General features: G+C 44.1%; 1 protein-coding gene across 3 annotated transcripts; it reads right to left on the bottom strand.

Annotated features, from left to right (window-relative positions):
* Positions 1-1,349: 1,349 nt before the first annotated feature.
* Positions 1,350-19,634, bottom strand: UTP14A (UTP14A small subunit processome component). 3 transcript variants are annotated; one of them, XR_011998298.1, is made up of 15 exons: positions 19,423-19,550; positions 18,346-18,421; positions 17,074-17,144; positions 16,042-16,106; positions 14,512-14,654; positions 14,059-14,214; positions 9,764-9,883; positions 9,575-9,669; positions 8,852-8,975; positions 8,692-8,769; positions 7,828-8,218; positions 5,237-5,643; positions 4,373-4,474; positions 4,056-4,155; positions 1,350-1,791 (listed from the first exon to the last, which is right to left on the bottom strand). XR_011998298.1 is itself a non-coding variant. In XM_026018123.2 (15 exons), exons 1-15 carry the CDS (start codon positions 19,446-19,448, stop codon positions 1,519-1,521), a joined length of 2,319 nt encoding a protein of 772 aa, XP_025873908.1. In that variant the 5' UTR covers positions 19,449-19,634; the 3' UTR covers positions 1,350-1,518. The 3 variants fall into 3 exon arrangements, 2 of the variants coding, with proteins under 2 accessions (XP_025873908.1, XP_072600914.1); XM_026018123.2 differs by having other exon boundaries at positions 4,281-4,474; positions 19,423-19,634; XM_072744813.1 differs by having other exon boundaries at positions 4,369-4,474.
* Between the last annotated feature and the right edge of the window lie 481 nt (positions 19,635-20,115).

Genomic DNA, 20,115 nt, shown 5'->3' with positions numbered 1-20,115 from the left:
AAGGTTATGGTCTCTTAAACAGAGGCAGGAGTGTGCCCGGGTCCCCCCCCACTGGCTAAAGTGTCAACCAGCAAGTGGATGGAGGATAATCTCTAACCAATGGAAAACTTAAAAAAATACACCCTGGGCTCCAAACCCGATCAACATATTCATTTCCCTTCCCAGCCCCAGGCTGGCTTTTGAGAAGATAAGCAATGGTATTAAGGGCCCACAGCTACCACTAGGAATTTCATAGAAATTTATGGTGTGGCTATTGGCTTCGGAGTTAGTCTCGGTTCCTAGTGTCTACTCAGTCATTAATGTGTAGCACTAGATATATCACTCTACTCTGTGTTCTTTGGCCTATAAAATAACGGCATTGAGACTAAGTTACCTAGCTAGCTCTAAACATTTTGGAACTGATCTGGCGAGTGGTGTGCTGGAAAACCTGGGCTATACCGCTTTGGGGGAGGATTGCAGAAGAAAACTCCGTCGAGTTGTAGAGCTTTGGGCCCAGGAATCCCTAATGTCTGTAAAGTTCCTCTAACTGTATGTAAAATGGTGTGCATGTTTGTGCATTTCTCTGGTGAGGGTTCATAACTCCCATCAAATTCTCAGAGGTGTAGACAAAATGAACTCACATCTTGGTCTAAAAGGGCCAAGGAGTCCAACCTCCAAGGCAGGGGGTTGTCATACAATAGTGGTTATGTCCTCTTGGAATCTTAGCAAGTTTCTCCAATTCCTTGTTAGAAATCTCCGTTGGGGGGGGGGGGAAGGGGGACTCTTTCCATATATATGTCAATCAAAGACAGGCAGATTCTTCAGAGCTGAGAAGCACCTGTGAACTGCCATAAAGCAGTTGGAATGAGATGCTGGTCCTGAGTTAGGAAGGAAAGAAAACAGAACTTTACTTCTGGAAGTTCAGCTACCTCATCTGTAAGGTAAAGGTAAAAACTGTCTTAAGAATGAGAAAAGTGCCAACTATGCCAGACCACAACCCCTGCAAGCTCTGAGGCTCACACATGACAACAGTAGTGGCTGGACTAGAGCTCAAGCTAGCTTCAGCACCTGCTGAGGACCAGCCCAGGGCACAATCCACTTGCAGTGTGTGTGCATGCTGTTTTTAGGTTCAGAGGTTAAGAGTATATGGTATTTAGTCATTATCCTTGACTCTTCAAATTTATTCTAGTGGATCATGCCTGATATGTATTTAAGATCATAGGCTATGGTAACATCTCTCTAATTTAGGACTAACTACATAAACTTAGGTGAGAAAGTGAGGTTTCCCTGACAAGTGTGACTGGAGAAATGCAATGGGGAGCACCCAAAGATGTCCTGTCTGACTTGTGACAACACAGGATACACTCCAGTTAAATAGATAAAAATGCATTTATTTCTAAAATGTGGCTTAACTACACTCACAATGTGCTAAGCCAGCCTGCAAATTGATCCTGCAGCTTGGAGTAAATCCGGGCCAGTGGAGGAGCAGTCGGGGTTCCTAGTTCTGGGCACCAAGATGTCAGTCACTCCTCTAGCAACTCAATTTACAGAGTTTTTCTTCAGCTGTTTTTTGTGACGTGTGGAGAGTTGTTTTGGATTCCTCTGTACAACAGAGAGGTCCGACCTTGAGGAAGACCGGTAGCCCACATCCTCTGCTTTTATAGGCTTAATGATGTGACCTGGCTTGGTGACAACCCTGGGTGTAGTCAGCTTTTGGAAGGCCCTCTGTGTGTTCCACGTAGATCCTATAGGGGTCTGGATGGTCCTTTCAAATTGCTGATGGTGGGTGAACGGATATGGAAGCACTCGCACCTGGAAAGGAAGGCAGAGGGACTTGTCAGGAGTCAGGCCTGGGGTGCAGTTGGTAAACTCGAATGGCAACTGGTTGGTAGTTGAGTGCATAAGCCACAGTTCTACGTGGCTGCAGTGAATGAAGCTACAGAGAGGTCAAGGAATCCCAGTACCCCCAGTCTAACCTTAGAAGTTCCAATGTGCTTGGGGACATCTGGGATTGGAAGACATCTAACAGGGATGAGACAGCCCCCCCATCCCCGAGGCTTACCCAACAATCTAGGAATTGAAAACCCACCCTGACACTGCCCCTGTAGTACAGGAACACTATAGTAGCTCCAGGGCTGCTATAACTCTAAGTGGGTCTTCCTATCCAGTACTGTGAGACTGCAAGAAACATCTGGGCATTTATCGATCCCTGTGAATGTTGTGACCCTCCTACCTTCTTGGAGCTCTCAATCAACCTTGCTTTTTCCTCTTTGATACACAGGACTGACGTTTTAAAGAACCCAAAATGGTGAACCTCACTGGGCTGTGATGCTTAGTTAGCTTCATCCTCTTTTGGCATCACAGAATGTCAGAGCTGGAAGGCCCTAGCTAATGGAAAAGGTCATCTCCCTTGGCCCCAGAATCTTGCTTAGAGAGGGGAAGGGATTTACCCAGGTAAATTAATGAACAGTAAGGGAGAACAGAACCCAGGGCTCCTTTCCTTGCCTAGTACTACCTTCAGACATTTAAATCACCTTTAAACACTTGACCGGAAGGCTGAAGAAGAGGGGAAAAACAACATAAGCAGGAAAATCAGGAAGTTACAATCAGTAGTCTCTGGAGATACTCAGTGGAATGCTCAAGAGAAGCGGAGTACTGCCGGGTGGTCCTGGTGGTAGTGAAGGACACAGATTCTCTTCAGGTTAAGGGAATGTCTTATGTCTTATTGGGTGGGGTTGCTGGCTAATTTGCACATGTCACGTAAAGTGAGAGAACAAAACACCTGGGCAAAATAGTCTTGGGAGGGGCTTTTCTTTTTTCCTTCAGCTCGAACCATACTTTTTTCTATTGCATCCTGGGACCTGCAGTCTATAGCTTATTAAAAAGATGAAAAAAAATCAGGGAGATTCTTGGAAAACTGTCAGTTTACTGTGACTGTATTTTTTTCTAAAAAGGCAAAGCTCCCGATTTTACTGAGGTCCACACTGCCCTTCCTATCCCGGTGAAGCACCCTTTTTCTCTCTCTTTTATTCTGTAACTGCTTGATCATCACCTATTTTGTGGTTATAGATCTGCAACTGGGATGAACAGTGGTTACAATTCAATTTCTGCAGGGACTGGTTCACAAAATAAGATCGATAGAGTATTACTGAAGTGATCATTTCTCACTTCTTCTTTATACCTACTAAATAGTTCCCCCTCTTTTTCAGAAGAAAAACTACAACTCATTTCAGTATTAAATAGGCTGGGGACAGATCTCAGGGTCACAGACTTTCAGAATTGAAGGGAACAGGAACACAGAAATCATTGAGTCCAGCCAGTCTCATTCCCGAGTCTCCTCTACACAGGCTCATATCCCCAGGGGAACCCATTCTCCCGTGGACCAGCAGAAAGTTTTTCCTGTTTTTTTTTCTTAAGTAGGCTCCATGCCCAATGTGGAGTTTGAACTCAGGACTCTGAGATCAAGAGCCACGTGCTTTACGGACTGAGCCAGCCAGGCATCCCAGGTTTCTCCATGCACTGAACTTCCTGATTTTCCTCTAACTGCTACTTTATGTGACTGCACTCCACACAACAGCCTTTAATATACTCGAAGACCATGATCATGCTCCAGTTTGCTTCTCTCTTAGGTAAACATCCCTGGCTTGTCATAGTACACAATTTTAATTCCACTTGCTATCCTGAATGAGTACCACTTTGTCTTCATTTTTCTTAAGATGCAGCTTAAACCCATAGCCTCTCAATGTTATCTTGACTATGAATACAAGCCTGAAGAACAGTAACTCTTAGTTTGGTGAGACCCATCTGCATCAGAATCATCTGGGGTGCTAGCTGAAAACTCAGATTTGGGGCTCCACTATCGTTGTCAAGATTTTCCTTTAATCCTCAACCTCTTCCAATTCAGAAATTAAAACACCAGAATTGACCTGGAATTATTCATCTCAGAGCCAGTCAGTGAAAAAGAGAACAGCTTTGATTCTGTGGTCAAGATCACACATCCTTCTTTGACCACACAGCACTAGAATATTCCTCTTAAGCAAGGGAGCTAGGCAGCAAAGAGTTTCTCTCTCCCTCACCTGATGAGCTGCTGCATGGACATTTCGCTTCTCATTGATAATCACATTTGGCAAATTCTTGTCTTTTCTTGGAGGACCCTCCGGGGCTTTAATGAGAAACCTGGAAAGCAGAACAACAGGACGTCTAAGAGCATTAAGGACTTAATCAAAAGGGCAGGGAAGACGCAAGAGGGTGAGGTGGGAGAACCTGGTGCACTTCTGACAGGCTTTCTTCCCTGTTCTTACCGGCGTCTCTTCTTGGCACTGGGCTTCAGGCCCACACCACCCCACTCGCCCCAGCCAGGCAGAGTCAGGTCCACGTCCTTTGGCTTACTCGCCTCCACAGCTTCCCTCTTCTCTTTCAAGAAGTCTCTGATGACATCATCCCCAGCAAAAGCTTCCTTTATCATCTGCTTTTGATGTCTCTCCTCTTCAGCTTCCTGGGAAGAAACGAGAGTGAGAGCTACTGCTTGCCTTAAGAGCCAAGGTCCCTGGCGAGAAAGCTAGAATTTTTGGGTTGTGACGTTTTAGCGCCCCCTAGGGGGAAAGCTCTGAACAATGATGGTCTGGCAATATAAATGAACTGGTAGCCAATCATGCTCCAATTTTCTTTTCTCTAGGGTAAATATCCCTAACTCATTATCATATGACACAATTTTTAAACTTCCAGTAAGGAAGCTGCAGCGCGGAGGAAGGAATGGCCTGTGTAGGAGGAGGATCTTCAAGTGGCCTGGACAGAATGTGGGTGCCCTCTGGCCTACATCCCTGTAAAGACAGGTGCCAGAGCCCCTCATTCAAGCAGTTTCAATTACTTAATCGGGCAGTCTCTAATCGTTTCAGATCCCAGTGAATGGAGCACAACCTTGGCAACAGCTTAATGACTCACCTTTGAGTTGTCCTGCCTGGGATCTGGCCAGAGCTTTGAGTGCCTCCCGCTTTCCTCTGAAGGAGGTTTAGAGTCACCCCAGGGAGGGTTTGGTGGCTCTGGATTTAAGATGTGGGAGTGTCGGCAGCACTCACATATTTGCATCTATTAATGGTCATGGGGGCCAGCCTGGCTCCATACTATTCCGGACCTTTCAACTACTGACATGTGCCCCCGGCATAACAAAACTCCACAGATTCTACTCCTTGGGCAAGAAGGGCATTTTCTGCACCAGCTCTGATCCCCCACAATGGCCCACACCCCTGGCTCTGCTCACCAACTCCTCTACTGTTGTGGGTACTGCCAAAGACTTCACAGAAGGAGATTTTGTGGTTAGGAGGTTCTGTAGATCAATCATTTGCTCCTTCCTTTTCTTTTCCTTGGGAGCACCAGGCAGATTATGTGGGTTCCTCTCCAACTGCTGCCCTTCTACCACAGGCCTGGGGACCTCCTTATTTTGAAAACATCCTTCTTTCCCCAGCTCCTCTAGCTCCTCCATAGTGTGTGCTCTCTCTGGCCTCTGCATCAACAGGGGCTCCTCTTCTGCCTCGGTAGGTTCCTCTCTCTGGACTGGCAGAACTGTCCTCAGTGAAGTCATGTTCTGCTTCCCAGATTGCTGGTTTGCTTTGTTGAGTTTCTGAGACAGTGCCCTCAGTTCAGACAGCACCTCCTGGCTGCTAGAATCTAGGGGAAGAAATGAAAGCTGTCAAGTAAAGGAGGCTAGAAGTTGCCTTACCAATGAGCACACTCGACAAGGAGCATTACATGCTCCCATTCATGGGACCGGGCACTAGAGGGAAGAGAGGATTCCATTTGCTATATCTCTTGGAGAGTTCACTAATCATTGCCTATCATGAAGCAAGCAACAAGAGTTTAGTAGTTAAAAGAAGCATGTTGGGAAGCAGATGTCCTGGGTCCTATTCCCAGCTATTTAAGTGACTCATGGCATAACTGGAACTGTGGCTTAATTCCCCTTGCAGTAAACCTCACTTGGAGAGATGGCCTCAAGTTCCAAATTTTTAAAAAGCCATTTTTACAGGTAGCCTCTGAATGCAACGTAATTCTAATTTATTATCTGTCATTTATGTTGTCGTTTCCTATTTGTCCAAACCAAATCCAGCACTGTTTTATCCAAAAGCAGCATCTCATCATCTGCTGTGGCCAAGGCAGGTCACTTGGCATTTTTTAGTCACCGGCAACATCTGAGCAAATACCACCAGGCTCGGAGAGTCCTGAGGGAAATATGGCAGTGACACACTTCTAAACTCTTCTTCAGGGCAGCCCGGGTGGCTCTGGGCAGCCCGGGTGGCTCAGCGGTTTAGCGCCGCCTGCAGCCCAGGGCGTGATCCTGGAGACCTGGGATGGAGTCCCACGTTGGGCTCCTGCATGAAGCCTGCTTCTTCCTCTGCCTCTCTCTCTCTCTCTCTGTGTGTGTATCTCTCATGAATAAATAAATAAAATCTTTAAAAAAAACTCTTCTTCATTTGACTCGAGTTGCCTCCATTCCCAAGTTCATCCTGCTCCCTAGCTGTGGCTTGAAGCCACTCTAAGAAGCTACTTAAGTCTGCCCTTTGGACACTTGTATGTTTATTCTGCAAGGATCAAGGTCCTTGCTCATTTTATTTGGAGTCCACAATTTTCCACTATTTTAGGACTATTTGCCTGAAGGTTTGGGAACATTCTATTAACTTATCATCTAAAGAAATCCAAATCTACCTTTCATACCACAACCAACTGCTCTACACATTTAGCAAGATGACCCGCTTTTGAGAAGCTCAACAGGATACGGTTGATGTCCTGGGGTCATTTAGAGACGGACCCACAATCTCGGCCTGCAGTGCTGTTTCCCAAAGTCCTCCTGGAAGTGACTGCTTGTAACTATTGATCTCAGCACTCTCCAGCTGAGAACCCTAAGCAAAGGTCCTATGATACATGCTAAGCTACAGCTCTTTCCAAATATTTTTTTCACAGAAAAACAGATTCTTTCCATCTGAATGCATTATTATTATAGGACATAAAATCAGACCCAAGGAATCTGTCCAGATAGCCAAACGATTTCTGAATGTAGTTTCCTAAGCAGACTTTCTCCCCAGAGTGGGAGCCTTCTGACCCATCTCAAGGGTGCTAAGGTTGTTAATATAAAATCTCTTTAAGGTAACAGAAAATAGGGATCCCTGGGTGGCGCAGCGGTTTGGCGCCTGCCTTTGGCCCAGGGCGCGATCCTGGAGACCCGGGATCGAGTTCCACGTCGGGATCCCGGTGCATGGAGCCTGCTTCTCCCTCTGCCTGTGTCTCTGCCCCTCTCTCTCTCTCTCTCTCTGTGTGACTATCATAAATAAATTTAAAAAAAAATAAAAAAATTAAAAAAAAAGATAACAGAAAATATAATATACAAATCGACTCTGAGCATGGGGTGACAATTCTAATTTGCCATGTAGCTTGTGGAGTCATTTGTTCCCGTTGAGAAAGTCCACCCCCCCCCCCAACATCTATCAACTGACATCACGAAGTGCTGAAAATGCCATTCCTGCTTTATCAACAAAACTGAAAACTGCAGCAGTGATTCGAAATTTCATAATGCCTCAAAACCCATCCATGTTTGTGGGTGGGAGCGCAGTTCTCTCCACTTTGTGGGCACCAGTCAAGTCAACTCCTGCCCTTACTTCAAGGGTGGTGCACTTCTGTCTTTTGATGACCACATAGTAATGCCTTCCAAGATGGGTATTATGAAATCAGTCTTCTCTTCAGGGACCCATGGCCCTTGAGCCTAGCCACACTGCAGTATGTGTGTGTGGATGGTTTTCCTGCCTCAGCCCGTCCACGGCACTGGCACCAGGCAGGTCTCCTATCCAGCCCACCACAACTCACCTTCTGACTCTTGTTTCCTCAAAGGCTCGGCATCCTGGCTGAGCCCAGACTTTTTTCTAAGTGCTCGCCTTTCCTCAAACGTATTTAACAAGATGTCTTCTTCGGCCCCTGGTCTTTCTTCTTCCTTACTTTCAGAAGCCTCATGGGCCACAGGCTCCAGAAGTTGCTCAGCGTCCTGGACTTTGGCCTCTTTTGGGCCATTGAAGGGATTCCTGAGCATCCAGGGGTTTGGCCCATCGGCATCCCTCTGAATCTCATTCACTGTATCGGGGACAAGGAGTTCACCCTCTTCTTCCACACTCCCCTTCTCTTCCTCACTGTCAGAGGCTGTCTGTAGCTTCTGCGTCAGCTCTTTGTTCCTGGCCAATTGTTCCTGCATAGCCTGGCGAGCCTGGAGGAAGGAGTCACAGCACAAGCGCCTTGTCATTAGTGACTGCAATGACACCTTTCCTGGTTCATTTCGTAAAGCTGCCTCCTCTCAATTTGATTTTAAGTATTTCTTACTGGTGCCTACTGTTTAAATTGCACTATATCACTGCATTAACAGCTATGGAATAAAATGGGAGACAAATTCTTTGTCCTCAAGGAAATGAACATGTGAAACAAGGTAGGAAAAAAAAAAACTCCTCTCCCCTTTAACTGGACTTGCCTTCAATGCTGTTTCCCTTTCATCTCTCCTTTTCCACCTTGTTCCTGGTTCTTTTCCTCTCTGCCTTAGAGATTTTCTGATGCCTTTTTAGAATCCTGGTTTTCCATTCTTCCTCAGGGCTTTTCCCCAACTCTGCTTCTGCTAGCATCCTTATGGACTGATTTTCCTTTCTGTCCTCCAATTCCATCTCTTCTCTCACCCCGATGATCTCTTACCTCCAGGTCATATTTGGCCATAATTGCCTTTGCCTTGGCCCATTTCCCACTGTTCTGGTGCTTAAGGCTCATTCGCTCCTGGAAAAAAAGGGTAGAGTGAGCTCCTTACCACTTTTTGGGGAAAGCTGGTTCAAGGGGTGGGGGTGAGAGGCAGCCTCACCATCATTCTGGCCTTTTCGATTTTTTCCAGTTCTTCCAGTGCTGCGGTAGGATTGACCTTCTGCAGCTTCTCAAAGTCTTTTAGGGCTTTCTTGGCCTTTTCTTTCTTCAGGACCTTGTGATACCTACAGGGTGAGAGGGCAGAGATTTAGCTAAAACATGGGCGCCACACACAAAAGGTGTTCCCGCTCCCCAAGGGGTTTCCCTATGCAGGGGCTAGAATGGACATCACAGAGCTGGCTGACTATAGGGAACCAGTTTGGGACCTGAGAAGACTGGCAAGCCTCTCCGTCCCTGCAGCCCCCAGGGGCACACCTCTGCAGAGCAAAGAGTCCCCTCTGCTTCTAGAGCGCAAGGCAAGAGTAGAAGAAGTTCCAAAGAGGCAAAAAGGCAGGAAGGAAGCCCTACTGGCCTCAACAGCTGTAGAATTCAGAGCTCATTCTGCAGAACCATTCCGTGATGTCCTGGAAGGGAGAGAAAGTAATTGAACAGTCCTCTTTTTAGCAAAACCAAGACTGAAAGCCAAAGCCAGAGGAGAGGGCACTACCGAAGCAGGCAAAACTATGAGGTTGGACTGAGAAAAAAAAAAAAGCTAGTCACTCCTATTTGGGACCTCTTCCACATGACCCCAGTTGCTACGTCAAAGGCTTTCCTATGGACTCATGATTAGCCAGATCACTTTCTTCCAGAGCACCCGTGGCCACTTCAGTAGGGGCCTCCTTACTTTTTGCTCTTGATTTTCTTTTCTCTTCGAGCCCTGGCCTCATAGTAGGACTGCAGGGCCCGAGCCCTCTGAAGCTCCGCTCGGCGCATCTTAGCCTACAATGAATGACATTCACAGTGACTCCTGGGCTTGAGGGCAAATACTGGAACAGAGCATGTCTGGGTGTATCAAAGGGCATGTTACACTTACCTCTTCCAGGCTCATGGCTTTGAGAGAGGCCTTTTCCACGGGAGTCAATAAAGGGTCTGTCACTGGCTGCTTGTTCTTATGGAGGATGTTAAAAACTTCGTGCTCCAGAGGAGTTCTTGCCTTAAGGAGGCAATAGAACATTCTAAGTCTTAATCCATGCTCCTAGCCTCGCTGTGTACAATCTTATGGCCATCTGCTTTATGACACTATAATGGGAATCACAAACTGGAAAGGATCGGCTGTTACAGCAAGAGAAAGGGTTCCAGTGTTACTGTTCAGCAGTGTAGATAAAACCTCATTTTCTTCCGATTTAAGACAACTTCAGCAAGGGGATTCCAAAGCTACTCTCTAATATTACTGAGGTGATCACTCTGTTCAGATTACCAAAATATGTAAAACAGAATACCATTCTCTTAAATATCAAAGCAGGATGTCCTTTAGGTAAATGCTGGCAGGATGGAGGAACAGCAGTACCAAATGGTCAGTTTTGATAGTGGTAAAACAAAATGGTTCCTGTATTATGTATATTTGAAGTATCTATGTGTATTAACTGTATAGCAAGGAATCTAAGACTCATTTAAGCCTCCTTTAAAGAACATTTCTAGAAGAGAGGGAAAGTTAAGTCTTAGCTTCCTGACAGTTCAAATTTAACTCTAGTCATTTTCTATCTTTGGTTCCAGTCCCTTATTTTCCAGTGAACTTTGCATGCTAGGTAGTCTATATATATGAAATGAATGGACTGAACCACTTACTTCACATGTTAACAAAAGATGCTGTTACTGCTCAATTGATACCATGTAGATGGTTAAAATAATCAGGCTGATCATGCCATGGTTCACTTTGGTTGGCAAGGCGCAAAGATAGCCCTAGGCTACAGAGCCTGTTTCAAACCTCACACATGTATTACATGTGGTTTTCTTTAACAGCCATATACATCATGGTCGGTATTAAACTTACAAATATCTGGACAGATGCATAAACACACATCATCACATGTTACATGGTACTATTGATTTAACCATAAGCCTATTCTAGTGAATGATAAAGGTGTAATGTTCTTCCATTTTTAGTATTTGCAGTAGTGATCAATCACAGGCTACAAAATGATTTATATTACAATGTTGTAATCTTCCTCCAATTCAATTTACAAACATTTATTGATTGCAGCTACATTCCAGGCACTTGTGCAGGGTGCTAGGAATACACAATTGATTAAGATCGTTCCTGTCCTCATAGAGCTCATAGCCATTCAGAGGGAAAAGACACATGTACCACTGGCAACATAATGGGTCACGTGTTAGTCCACAGGAGCGATAACAAAGGAAGTGAACAATGAATTTTGATTAGGAGGTGGGTTAGGCTTGGGGAAGGATTTTTTGAGTGGCTCTGAGCCATTAAGTACAATTCTGTAAGGGCAGGGGGTGGTGGTAGCAAATGGAGATGAGTGTAAATAAAAACAGATATATGGACAGGAGAGATATATAAAGGAAAATGTGTTGTCCAGTATAGCTAAAATGCTAGGTGCTTCTCTTATTCTATAAGTGGAGAGCCTTTTGAAGGATTTGAAGCAGGAGAGTGACAATCGGTTTTGTGTTTCAGAAAGAAAATTATGGCGATCGTGTAAGGGGTTATATATAAAGTGTCAAATGACAGGTGACAATGGAAATGAGAAGAGGAACCGGTTTCTGAGAGCTATTAAGGAGAAAGTGCACAGGAGTAGCCCACTATGTGGGCTGGGGAGGAGCAGCAATTAAGGGTGGGGGGAAGGAGGAGGAAGGGGAAGAGGAAGATGATTCAGATGGTTGAGGTTTCCAACATAAGGGACCAGGGTAGGGAGTTCTGCTATTGACTCAGTTACAGAATGATGGTGGTGGTTCAGGGTTTGGGAGTCTGGGGAAGGAAATGCCAAGCCTACTTTGCTGTGTGTGAAGTTTAAGGTGCCTATGAAAGACCAGGCGAGGCCTACTGGTCCTATGGAATATGAGAGTGGAGCTCAGAAGAAGGTGTTGAGAGTGATCTGTAGTATCTATGGGTGATAGCCAACAGCCACGAATTTACAGAGAATAAAAACTAAGGAAAAGTTAGATAGATTAAAAACAACAACAACAAAAAAAAAAAACCCCAGAAGTATGTTATCACAGAAACCAAGGGGGGGGAGAGTTTTTGTTGTTTTGTTTTTTAACCAATGTGATGTGTCAATAGGACCCAAAAGGCTAAAGCCTCAGAGGGCTTGGAATTTGGTGATTCAGAGGCCTCTCACTAATGCCCGCTGAGAGAAGACTCAATAGGGTAGTAGGGAAAGAAGATGAGAGAACGGAGGCAGCAGCAAAGACCAGCTCTTCCTAAAGTGTGTTCCTCATCAACTAACAAAGTTTACTTTATTATTTTAAGGTTTAAAGTTAAATTTATTTGATTTTCGTTTGTGCACTCTGGGTTAGAAGAAGTCAAAGAGGTTTCTTTATTGTCTTCTCATAGCCTTTAAAATGCTAGTGTCTATTATGAACTGCCAATCTCCAGCAGGGGCATGCAACATTTCTAGCAATGGAACCCCGCTTTTTTGAGGGCATATTGAGAAACTAGGGTTTTGAGAAGAACACTTTGGGTAATGGCTAGTGTAGGGTGGGAAGTAACCTTACATCATTTCTAGCACTTTGCAGTTTACAAATGCTTTCTTATGCATTATACCATTTAAATCTTCTTGGAGTAAAATGGAATTTTAGGAATCTGGGCTAAAACTATAGTGCATACTTTTTGGATTCTTAATCTCCAGTCCTTGGTACTTTTGAAGTTGTAAGAAGAGAACTTAGTTGCTAATCAGAAAGCATGCCCTGAACTAAGCATTTCTTTATTGCTCTGTACCATACTGGCCTGATTTCTCAAAAATGAATCTTAGAATAAATGCTACAGTGGATTCATGTATAGCATCTGGATTGGGGGGCCCTCCACTCTGTCTTATGCAGGGAGTTCCTGGAGAGTAGAGGTTGTACTACCCTTTTTTTTTTTTGAGGTTTTACCATTCTTAATGCAACCCTCCTCCTCTACCATCTCATGTTTAATAACCAACTAGGCATTTTCCAGCTATCTCCAAGATTACACTATCATTTGGGAAAAGCAAAGTGCAGAATGATGTGTAGTAGCATATTACTACTCTTTAATAAAAAAAATGAGGTAAACACAAATATAGCAATTATATCTTTATATTAACAACAACAAAAACTTACAAAAGTGGTTATTTCTGAGTGAGTATGGTGGTAAAAATGAGCAGATTGGGGGGACAGGGGCAGGGATCAGACTTTTAGCTATGTATTTTTTTTTTTAATTTTTGAATCCTACAAATTATATTACCTCTTAACTTTTTTTCCTAAAGTCTCCCTTCCATCCTGCAGCCATACTTTAAACCTGATCTCTTTTTCATGTGGAAAAGGAAGCATCCTAGAAAGAGACTGGTAATGACTTCAACAACAATATCCAAAACAGAGCTTATCCCCGAAAAAAAAGCAATGACTTGCTCAATGTCTAGCTATGGCAGCAAGCCATGTTTACTTGATTAGTGTTAGCTCAACTTCCCGACACGTAGAACATTATTATTTCTGGATTTGTAGAAAGCAGAGAAAAAGCATAAAGAAGGCATCTATCCATAGTTTCATAAAAGAAAAGCTATTTCAACACTATTAAAATGGAAAGTATGATCTCTTAGTAAAGAAGAGCTGGTAACTTTACATCTGTCGTACTTACAATGATCCTTTTTGCTTCAGACGAATGAAATATTTGCCAGGGATCAGTGTTTGGATGACCCAGCCCTAAGATAACTTTTTTATTTTCTGCAGCTCAGAGTCGTATGGAGTTACTTACTAAACTTCTAGTCATTACCCATGGATACATTATATTTTAATGTGGTAGTCCTTTACAAGCAAACATTGGTTCTCTAGCTCATATGTAGTCCTACTAAGGCTCATTCATGCTGCTGAGTTCCTGATTTTCCCCAGATCAGAATGCAGGTTTAAAAGCTTTTTAAAAACGGGTGTGAAACAGAAAACATCACTGTGTTCCCTCTCTATGGGCAATCAGATGCTTTCACACAAAAACATGGAAAGAACCATGTACTGTGTGCTACCAGCAGAAGAAGGGTGACTACAGAGCAATGCTGGCAATGGCACGACTGACCATGAGTCCCACTATCCCCTCTCCCCCTTGCTAGACTGCTACATTAAAGACTGCAGCTGGGGTTTTAGCTTACCAGGTCCAATCACATCAATCTCACCTGCCAAGGTGCAGTTTCTTGGTGTTGCACTCACCTTCCAGCCACTGAGCACATGTTCAATGGGAGCAAAGGCAGACTGCTCCTTCTCCAGGGGAAAAACCAGCTGCTCTGCCTGCCGGTTCTTCAGGATGATGGGATCCCATTTGGAGAGGGCTTGTGAGGTTTTATTGAATGCCACTTCTCTGTGGATCTGAAGCAGGCAAAGTATACGAAAGGAAAGAGCCACGAAATTAAGCACTGAACTCAGAGGATCTGCAGGGAATCAGGTGCCAATGTTTCTCAGCCTAAGAGTCAGGATGTTAGAGTAGCTCTTGCTTACTTCTCAGGATGCACTTCCCCCAAGAAGTATTTTAATCTTTTCCCTGGCAATCCATGGGATCCCCCCTCCCCGCCCCCAGTTCCCAGCTCCCCCTCTTCCCTTCTTACCCTATTTTTCCTTGTTAGTCTGATTTCTTCCCCTTAACAGACCACTTTCTCTATAACTCACCCGCTCAACCTCTTCATTGTTGAGGGGTAACTCCAAAGTCTTCTTTGATCTGACTCTATTCAGTTGCTTTTTCACAGCAGCCAATGAAGATGAAGTTTTAACAGGCCCAAGTAGATCTGAAAGGACTAACTTTTCTCCTGATCCTGCAGAAAGGCCAAACTTTCTGGTCAGACTGAGAAATGAGGCAAAAATATCAATATAACATTGGGAGACGCCTCAGTATAAAATCAGATAGGCAGATGTGCAGGGAAGAAGGAATAATTCTCTTACTTTAACCGCCAGCCACAATGACACCACCTTCCTACATTCCCAAATGTGTTGGAGGGTAGCAAAGAGGAGAAAATTATTATTTATTTTAAAAAGTCACTTGTTTTTTTCTTGGTCCTTCTGCTTCCACTTTTGCCTCACTGCACTTCATTCTTCACAGGCAGCCAAAGTGGTATTTTGAAACTGTAAGTCACAGCATGAGGATCCTGCTGAAAATCCTCCAGTGGCTCTACCTTTATACTTGGAATTACATCATTCCAAAGGACATGGCCCAGCCAAACTAAAGCAGCCACTTAGTCACTTTACTGCATCACCATGTTTTAATCCTTATTGTCTCCCACCTTGATCTTCCCTAAGAATGTTAGACCCCATGAAGCCTTTCTCACAGACATCACTGTAGCCCCAGTATCTAAACTGCCCTGAAACTGACATAGTAGAAATAGAATAAGTATCTGTTGAATGAATAAGCTTGAATACATTATTATTTGTTCTGAGGGGTTACATTAATGGTTATTAGAACCATTTAACTCATTCAAGCTGCCTAAATTGTGAATATGGTGAAAAAGATATGGCATCCAGACTTCCTATCAGCCTAAAATTCCAACTCTGCAATTTCCTAGATCATGTATTCCCAGTAGGGTGATATCAGTTGCCCACAAGGGATGAAAATTGGTTCTGGAGGTGGGGGGAGTGGTGAAAAAAATCTTCAATGTTCCCAAGTTCTGTGTTCCTCCAAAGCTCAACCCAATCCAACAAAAAACTTATTCCCCGGTATCTGATTTCCTGGCTTGTAGGAGTGGGAGTATGTGTGTGTGTCAGGGTGGGGGGAGGTAATGAAAAACAGTCTAAAAAGACTTCTTGGGGGAATAAAACAGGTTGAGAAGCATTGTACTAGGCGAAGGCCCCTGAGTAAGTAACTTGACTTCTCTGAGCTCCAGCAGATTATCTGCCTGTCCAAACTCTGTAAGAACTGAAATAGAAATGAAAGCACGGATGTGATTAAGCTAGTGAGAGGCAGCAGTCTTCATCCATGTCCCTGTACCCTAGAAGCAGCTCATCAGTAGAAGATCTTGACTATGACCTTTAAGGCTTTTTTCTAGAAATGGAAAAAAAAACTCAAGGGCATCTGACTTTCTTTGACCACTCATATAAGTATTTATGGTAGGATCCATTAACCACATTGAAAACAGTTGAATGTGAAGTGATCATTATGCTTTTAACTCCACAAGCTCCACACACAGATGGCTTCCTTTGTTAACTTACCTTCAGAAGTGACATTGAACTCGGATACCTTCAAACTAGCTTCAGATCTCTCAGCCAATTTCCACCTGAAATTAGGCAAAGCAGAATATAGTAGGAACGAACACATTTTGCTAGGGAACCAACACTTCTCTTTTCAAACAAGGCTTTGGTTTAATGTACTGCTCTTCTAGAATCAGGTTTTGTCACAAAGAAACCAGGAAATCTGTTCCTAACCTGGGCTTGGTTTTCTAGCCATCTCTTAATGTAGACTCAGTCACTCAAAAACACAAGGCAATATGAGGTAGGCATAGTGGAAAAGGTATTGGACTTGCTGGATCCAAACATTCCTGGATCTGCCACTTACGAGCAGAATGACTTTGGAGCAAGGCAATCAACTCCTCTAATGGGGATAAGTTCCTAGTCAATGCTTCAAAAGACTAAGTATGGATGAAGAATTCAAACACACAAAGGCCTCTAACACAATAATCGCTAACAATTACATAATGCTTACTATATGCTGGGCATTAGTTTAACATCTTCATGTTTATTAACTCATTTAAATGTCATGATGACCCTCTGAGGTAGGTAATGTTATTAATCTTATTTTCTAGTTGAAATTGAGGTGCAGAAAGGTTAAAAATTTGCCTATAGAGTCTGTCTCTGAAGTATGTGATCTTAATAATGATGCTGACACTTGTGTCTTCATTATCTTAGGCACGTGATAAATGTTTATTTTTAAAGATTTTATTTAAAGATTTTTATTTCTTTATTAGAGAAAGAGAGATATGACGCACGCACATGCGCACATGCGGTAGGAGCACAGCAAGTGGGGGTTGGGAGAGGGACAAGCAAACTCTGTGCTAAGTGCAGAGCCCGATCAGCTGGATCCCAGGACCCTGAGATCACGACCTGAGCCAAAACTGAACCAAAACCAAGTGTCAGACGCTCTAACAGCTGACCAGCCAGGGGCCCTGGCACTCAATAAGTGTTAGTTGCAGATTTGTCTCATGGAATCAGCTAGTTATAACCTGTCCAAATGGATGGGAATGTTACCTATTCTTTCCATCAAGGGAACTGATTGCTTCCAGAAGCTTTTGATGCTTTCTCTCTCCATCAATGTCCCCCTAGACATAGAAAAGGAAAAACCATCAGGATGATAAGGGAAAGGAGCATGGAAATCTCTTGTTCTTTTGGTGAGTGGATGACTGGGGAATCAGGTGAGGTCTAGTGTGCAGGCATTCAAGCTCAAACAAAGAACTGCTTCAAAAGCCAAACTTCTTCATTATTAAGAACCACAGTGTCTGATGATCTGTGGCTAATGTCATGTCTCTGTCTTAATCAGTCTCAAGAAGAAAAGTGCTATGAGAATGTTTCAGTATAGAATATATAGCATGATCTGACACAGAAATACTGCCATTAAAAAAACCCCCACAATAAGTAGTTTTGTCAAGAGAATAGAGTTGGCATTCCTATAGCATCTGTTGGAGAGCCAGCTTAATTATGTAGATGTATATTTCAGTCAGATACAGACAAGCCATTACTTATGATGGTCTGACTTAATATTTTTGAATTTATGATGGTGACACACGTTCAGTAGAAACTATATTTCAAATGTGAATTTGATCTTTTCCCGGGCTAGCAACATGGGATAGGATTCTTGTGATGCTGGCCACTGGCAGTGAGCTGCAGCTCCTGGTCAACCACATGCATCATAAAGGTAAATAACTGATACGCTTAGAACCATTTTGTACCCACACAACAACCATTCTATTTTTTCTTTTCAATACAGTAGTCAATAAATTACACAAGATATTCTCCACTTTATTATAAAGTAGACATTGTGTTAGATGATTCTGTCCAATTTTAGGCTAATGTAAGTGTTCAGAGCAAGTTTGAGGTAGGATAGGCTAAGCTATGATGTTCAGCAGTTAGGTGCATTAAATGCATTTTTAACTTAAAATATTTTCAATTTATGATGGGTTTATCAGGATGTAATGCCATCTTAAATTGAAGAAGATTTGTAATTAAATAATGCTACAAAAATCCAAACTTGGGAAACAGGGAAATCATAAAATGAAGACCCCATGTTTTGGTCTTACATACTCAGCTATACTTGGGCAACTTGAAAACAATGTATCTTATACAGTCTTCAAATTTCCATAGCACTTAATGCAGTATCTTATACATGAAACATTATATAACTATTTGTAATCTCTTTGCAAGATCTGAGCAAATATAAACAATGTTGCCACCATTTTTCTGTCTAGCCACGAGCTGTCTAACCTAAGGGGAAATGGAGAAGGCAGTTTAGCAGTTGTCACCCACCTCGTCTTCACTGGGACTCAAGGGGTAGTCTTTGGGTAAATCCTCTAATTCTTCCTGTCGGCTTAAAGCCAGAAGGCTGTTAAAGGAGGCAAAAGAGAATTATTATCAATTGGAATAACTTCTATTATAGCAAAGAATGGCCCTTTTCCCTGGAAGAGGTACGAACCAAGCAGAATGGGTATTTTAGAAATTTGTCAAGATGTTAAATTTAGACTTAAGTCAGGCATCAACCCCAAGGGGTGGGAAGTGGGTGGTGACACCCCTATACAACTGTATGGAGTGAAAAAGAGCTAACCTTCAGTGATTGGTACTGCATTTTCCACTGACCTCCGGGAGGCTGTAAACATGTCAGACTCTGGGTTAAGGTGACAAGAAGGCACTGTTGCTGGCCCTTGAGGCAAAGCAGTTTAGCCATTAATATTTCTAAGCATCCTCCACCTTATAAAGGAAGACACCTTTATAGGTGCAGCTTACTCAAAAGTGACATGTTGATTACTTGTTCCCAACAATGGGGAAAGGGTTAATTGGATGAAAGCAGCTAAGTACACCATTTTTCCTGGGGTTTCCTCAGCAAAGTGGATGCCTAACTGGTACCCTGAACCAAATTATAGACTCTGCTATTACACAACAGTATGTACCAATCTTTACAAGGCAACCATTACTAAACGGATTATATTTAGCTCGCTTGTTGGGGGGCGGGGATGAAACTTCAGAGGAGAAAATGTCACGAATGACTCCAATCAAGATAAGGGGAATTTATAACGCAGGCACTCCCTGCGCAGAGTGGCAACGTGCCTCGGCAGCAGCAGAAAAAGGAGTCACGTGATGAGGAAAGTGCAACAAATTAGCTGGAAAAGGGTGAGGCCACATCAGAACCAACAGGGATGAGGCCAAAAAGCTGGGGAAAGGAGAAAGTGAATGAAATTAAATGAAAAGGACTTTTCGAGGATGTTATCGCGGAAATTGTAATGAATGATGAGGTCTTGGAGGAGGAACAACTGTCGTCTGTTAAAAGGCAGCTTCCAGACCCGGCCCCAAACGAGACCCAGACCTCCCGCTCCGATCTTTATCCCTCACCTTTCCGCAGCCCGGACCGCGCTCATCTCAGCAGCCTGTCTCACACATGGGCCAGGAGCGGAAGCCGAAAGGAAAGCAATTTCCGTGCCGGCCGCAAAGCAATTTCTGCTTCCGCCAATCACGCGCTGCGTGTCGCGTCACTTCCGCTCCGCCCCAGGGCGTGCGAGAAACTGGAGACTCCTCTGGAGGGGCCTGTGGGACACTGGGAGACTGGAATTTAAAGCCTGTCGGCGGGCGGAGCTTTGTCCTCCCACCCCGCCCCTACTCCCATCTTCTCTGCGGAGCGTCGGTGTTCGCGCTCCCGGCTCGTGGTTTCCGCGCGGCCCGAGGTGGGTTGAGCTTAGGGCGAGGGCACCGCGCTGTCCCGGAGTGGCCGAGCTTTCGTTGTCCCTGCCTGATCCGAAAGGAGAGGCTCCGGCGACCGTCCGTGTTCCACAGCGTCCTGCGAGTCTGCCGCCGGCCAGGGCCAGCTCAAGGTTTTTTTGAATACCGGAGAAGTGGCCAGCGTTGTGCTAGGCCCCCGAGATGTGGCAGTGAACAAAGCAAGTTTCCCCCGCTCCAAAGGAAAAATCTCCTTGCGTCTTGTGCCCCCTTGTAATTGCAGCACCAAGTTCCTCCTTCCCTAGGGAACAAAGGTTCATCCAAGAATGGGCCTCTGTTGGTGGCTGCAACTTCCTCACCTCCCATCAACTG

The sequence above is a fragment of the Vulpes vulpes genome, chromosome X (genome assembly GCF_048418805.1).
Source record: "Vulpes vulpes isolate BD-2025 chromosome X, VulVul3, whole genome shotgun sequence".
Lineage (NCBI taxonomy): Eukaryota > Metazoa > Chordata > Mammalia > Carnivora > Canidae > Vulpes > Vulpes vulpes.
Note: the sequence above shows the minus strand (reverse complement) of the source record. Positions and strands in the feature narration are given on the sequence as shown.

Coding starts and splice junctions, on each gene's coding strand:
- UTP14A (XM_026018123.2), bottom strand. CDS start 19,448: ATGAGCGCGGTCCGGGCTGCGGAAAG. Junction 16,107..17,073: donor TCCCTTGATGGAAAGAATAG/GTAACATTCCCA, acceptor GCCTAATTTCAG/GTGGAAATTGGCTGAGAGAT. Junction 14,655..16,041: donor GTTCAATGTCACTTCTGAAG/GTAAGTTAACAA, acceptor GCCTTTCTGCAG/GATCAGGAGAAAAGTTAGTC.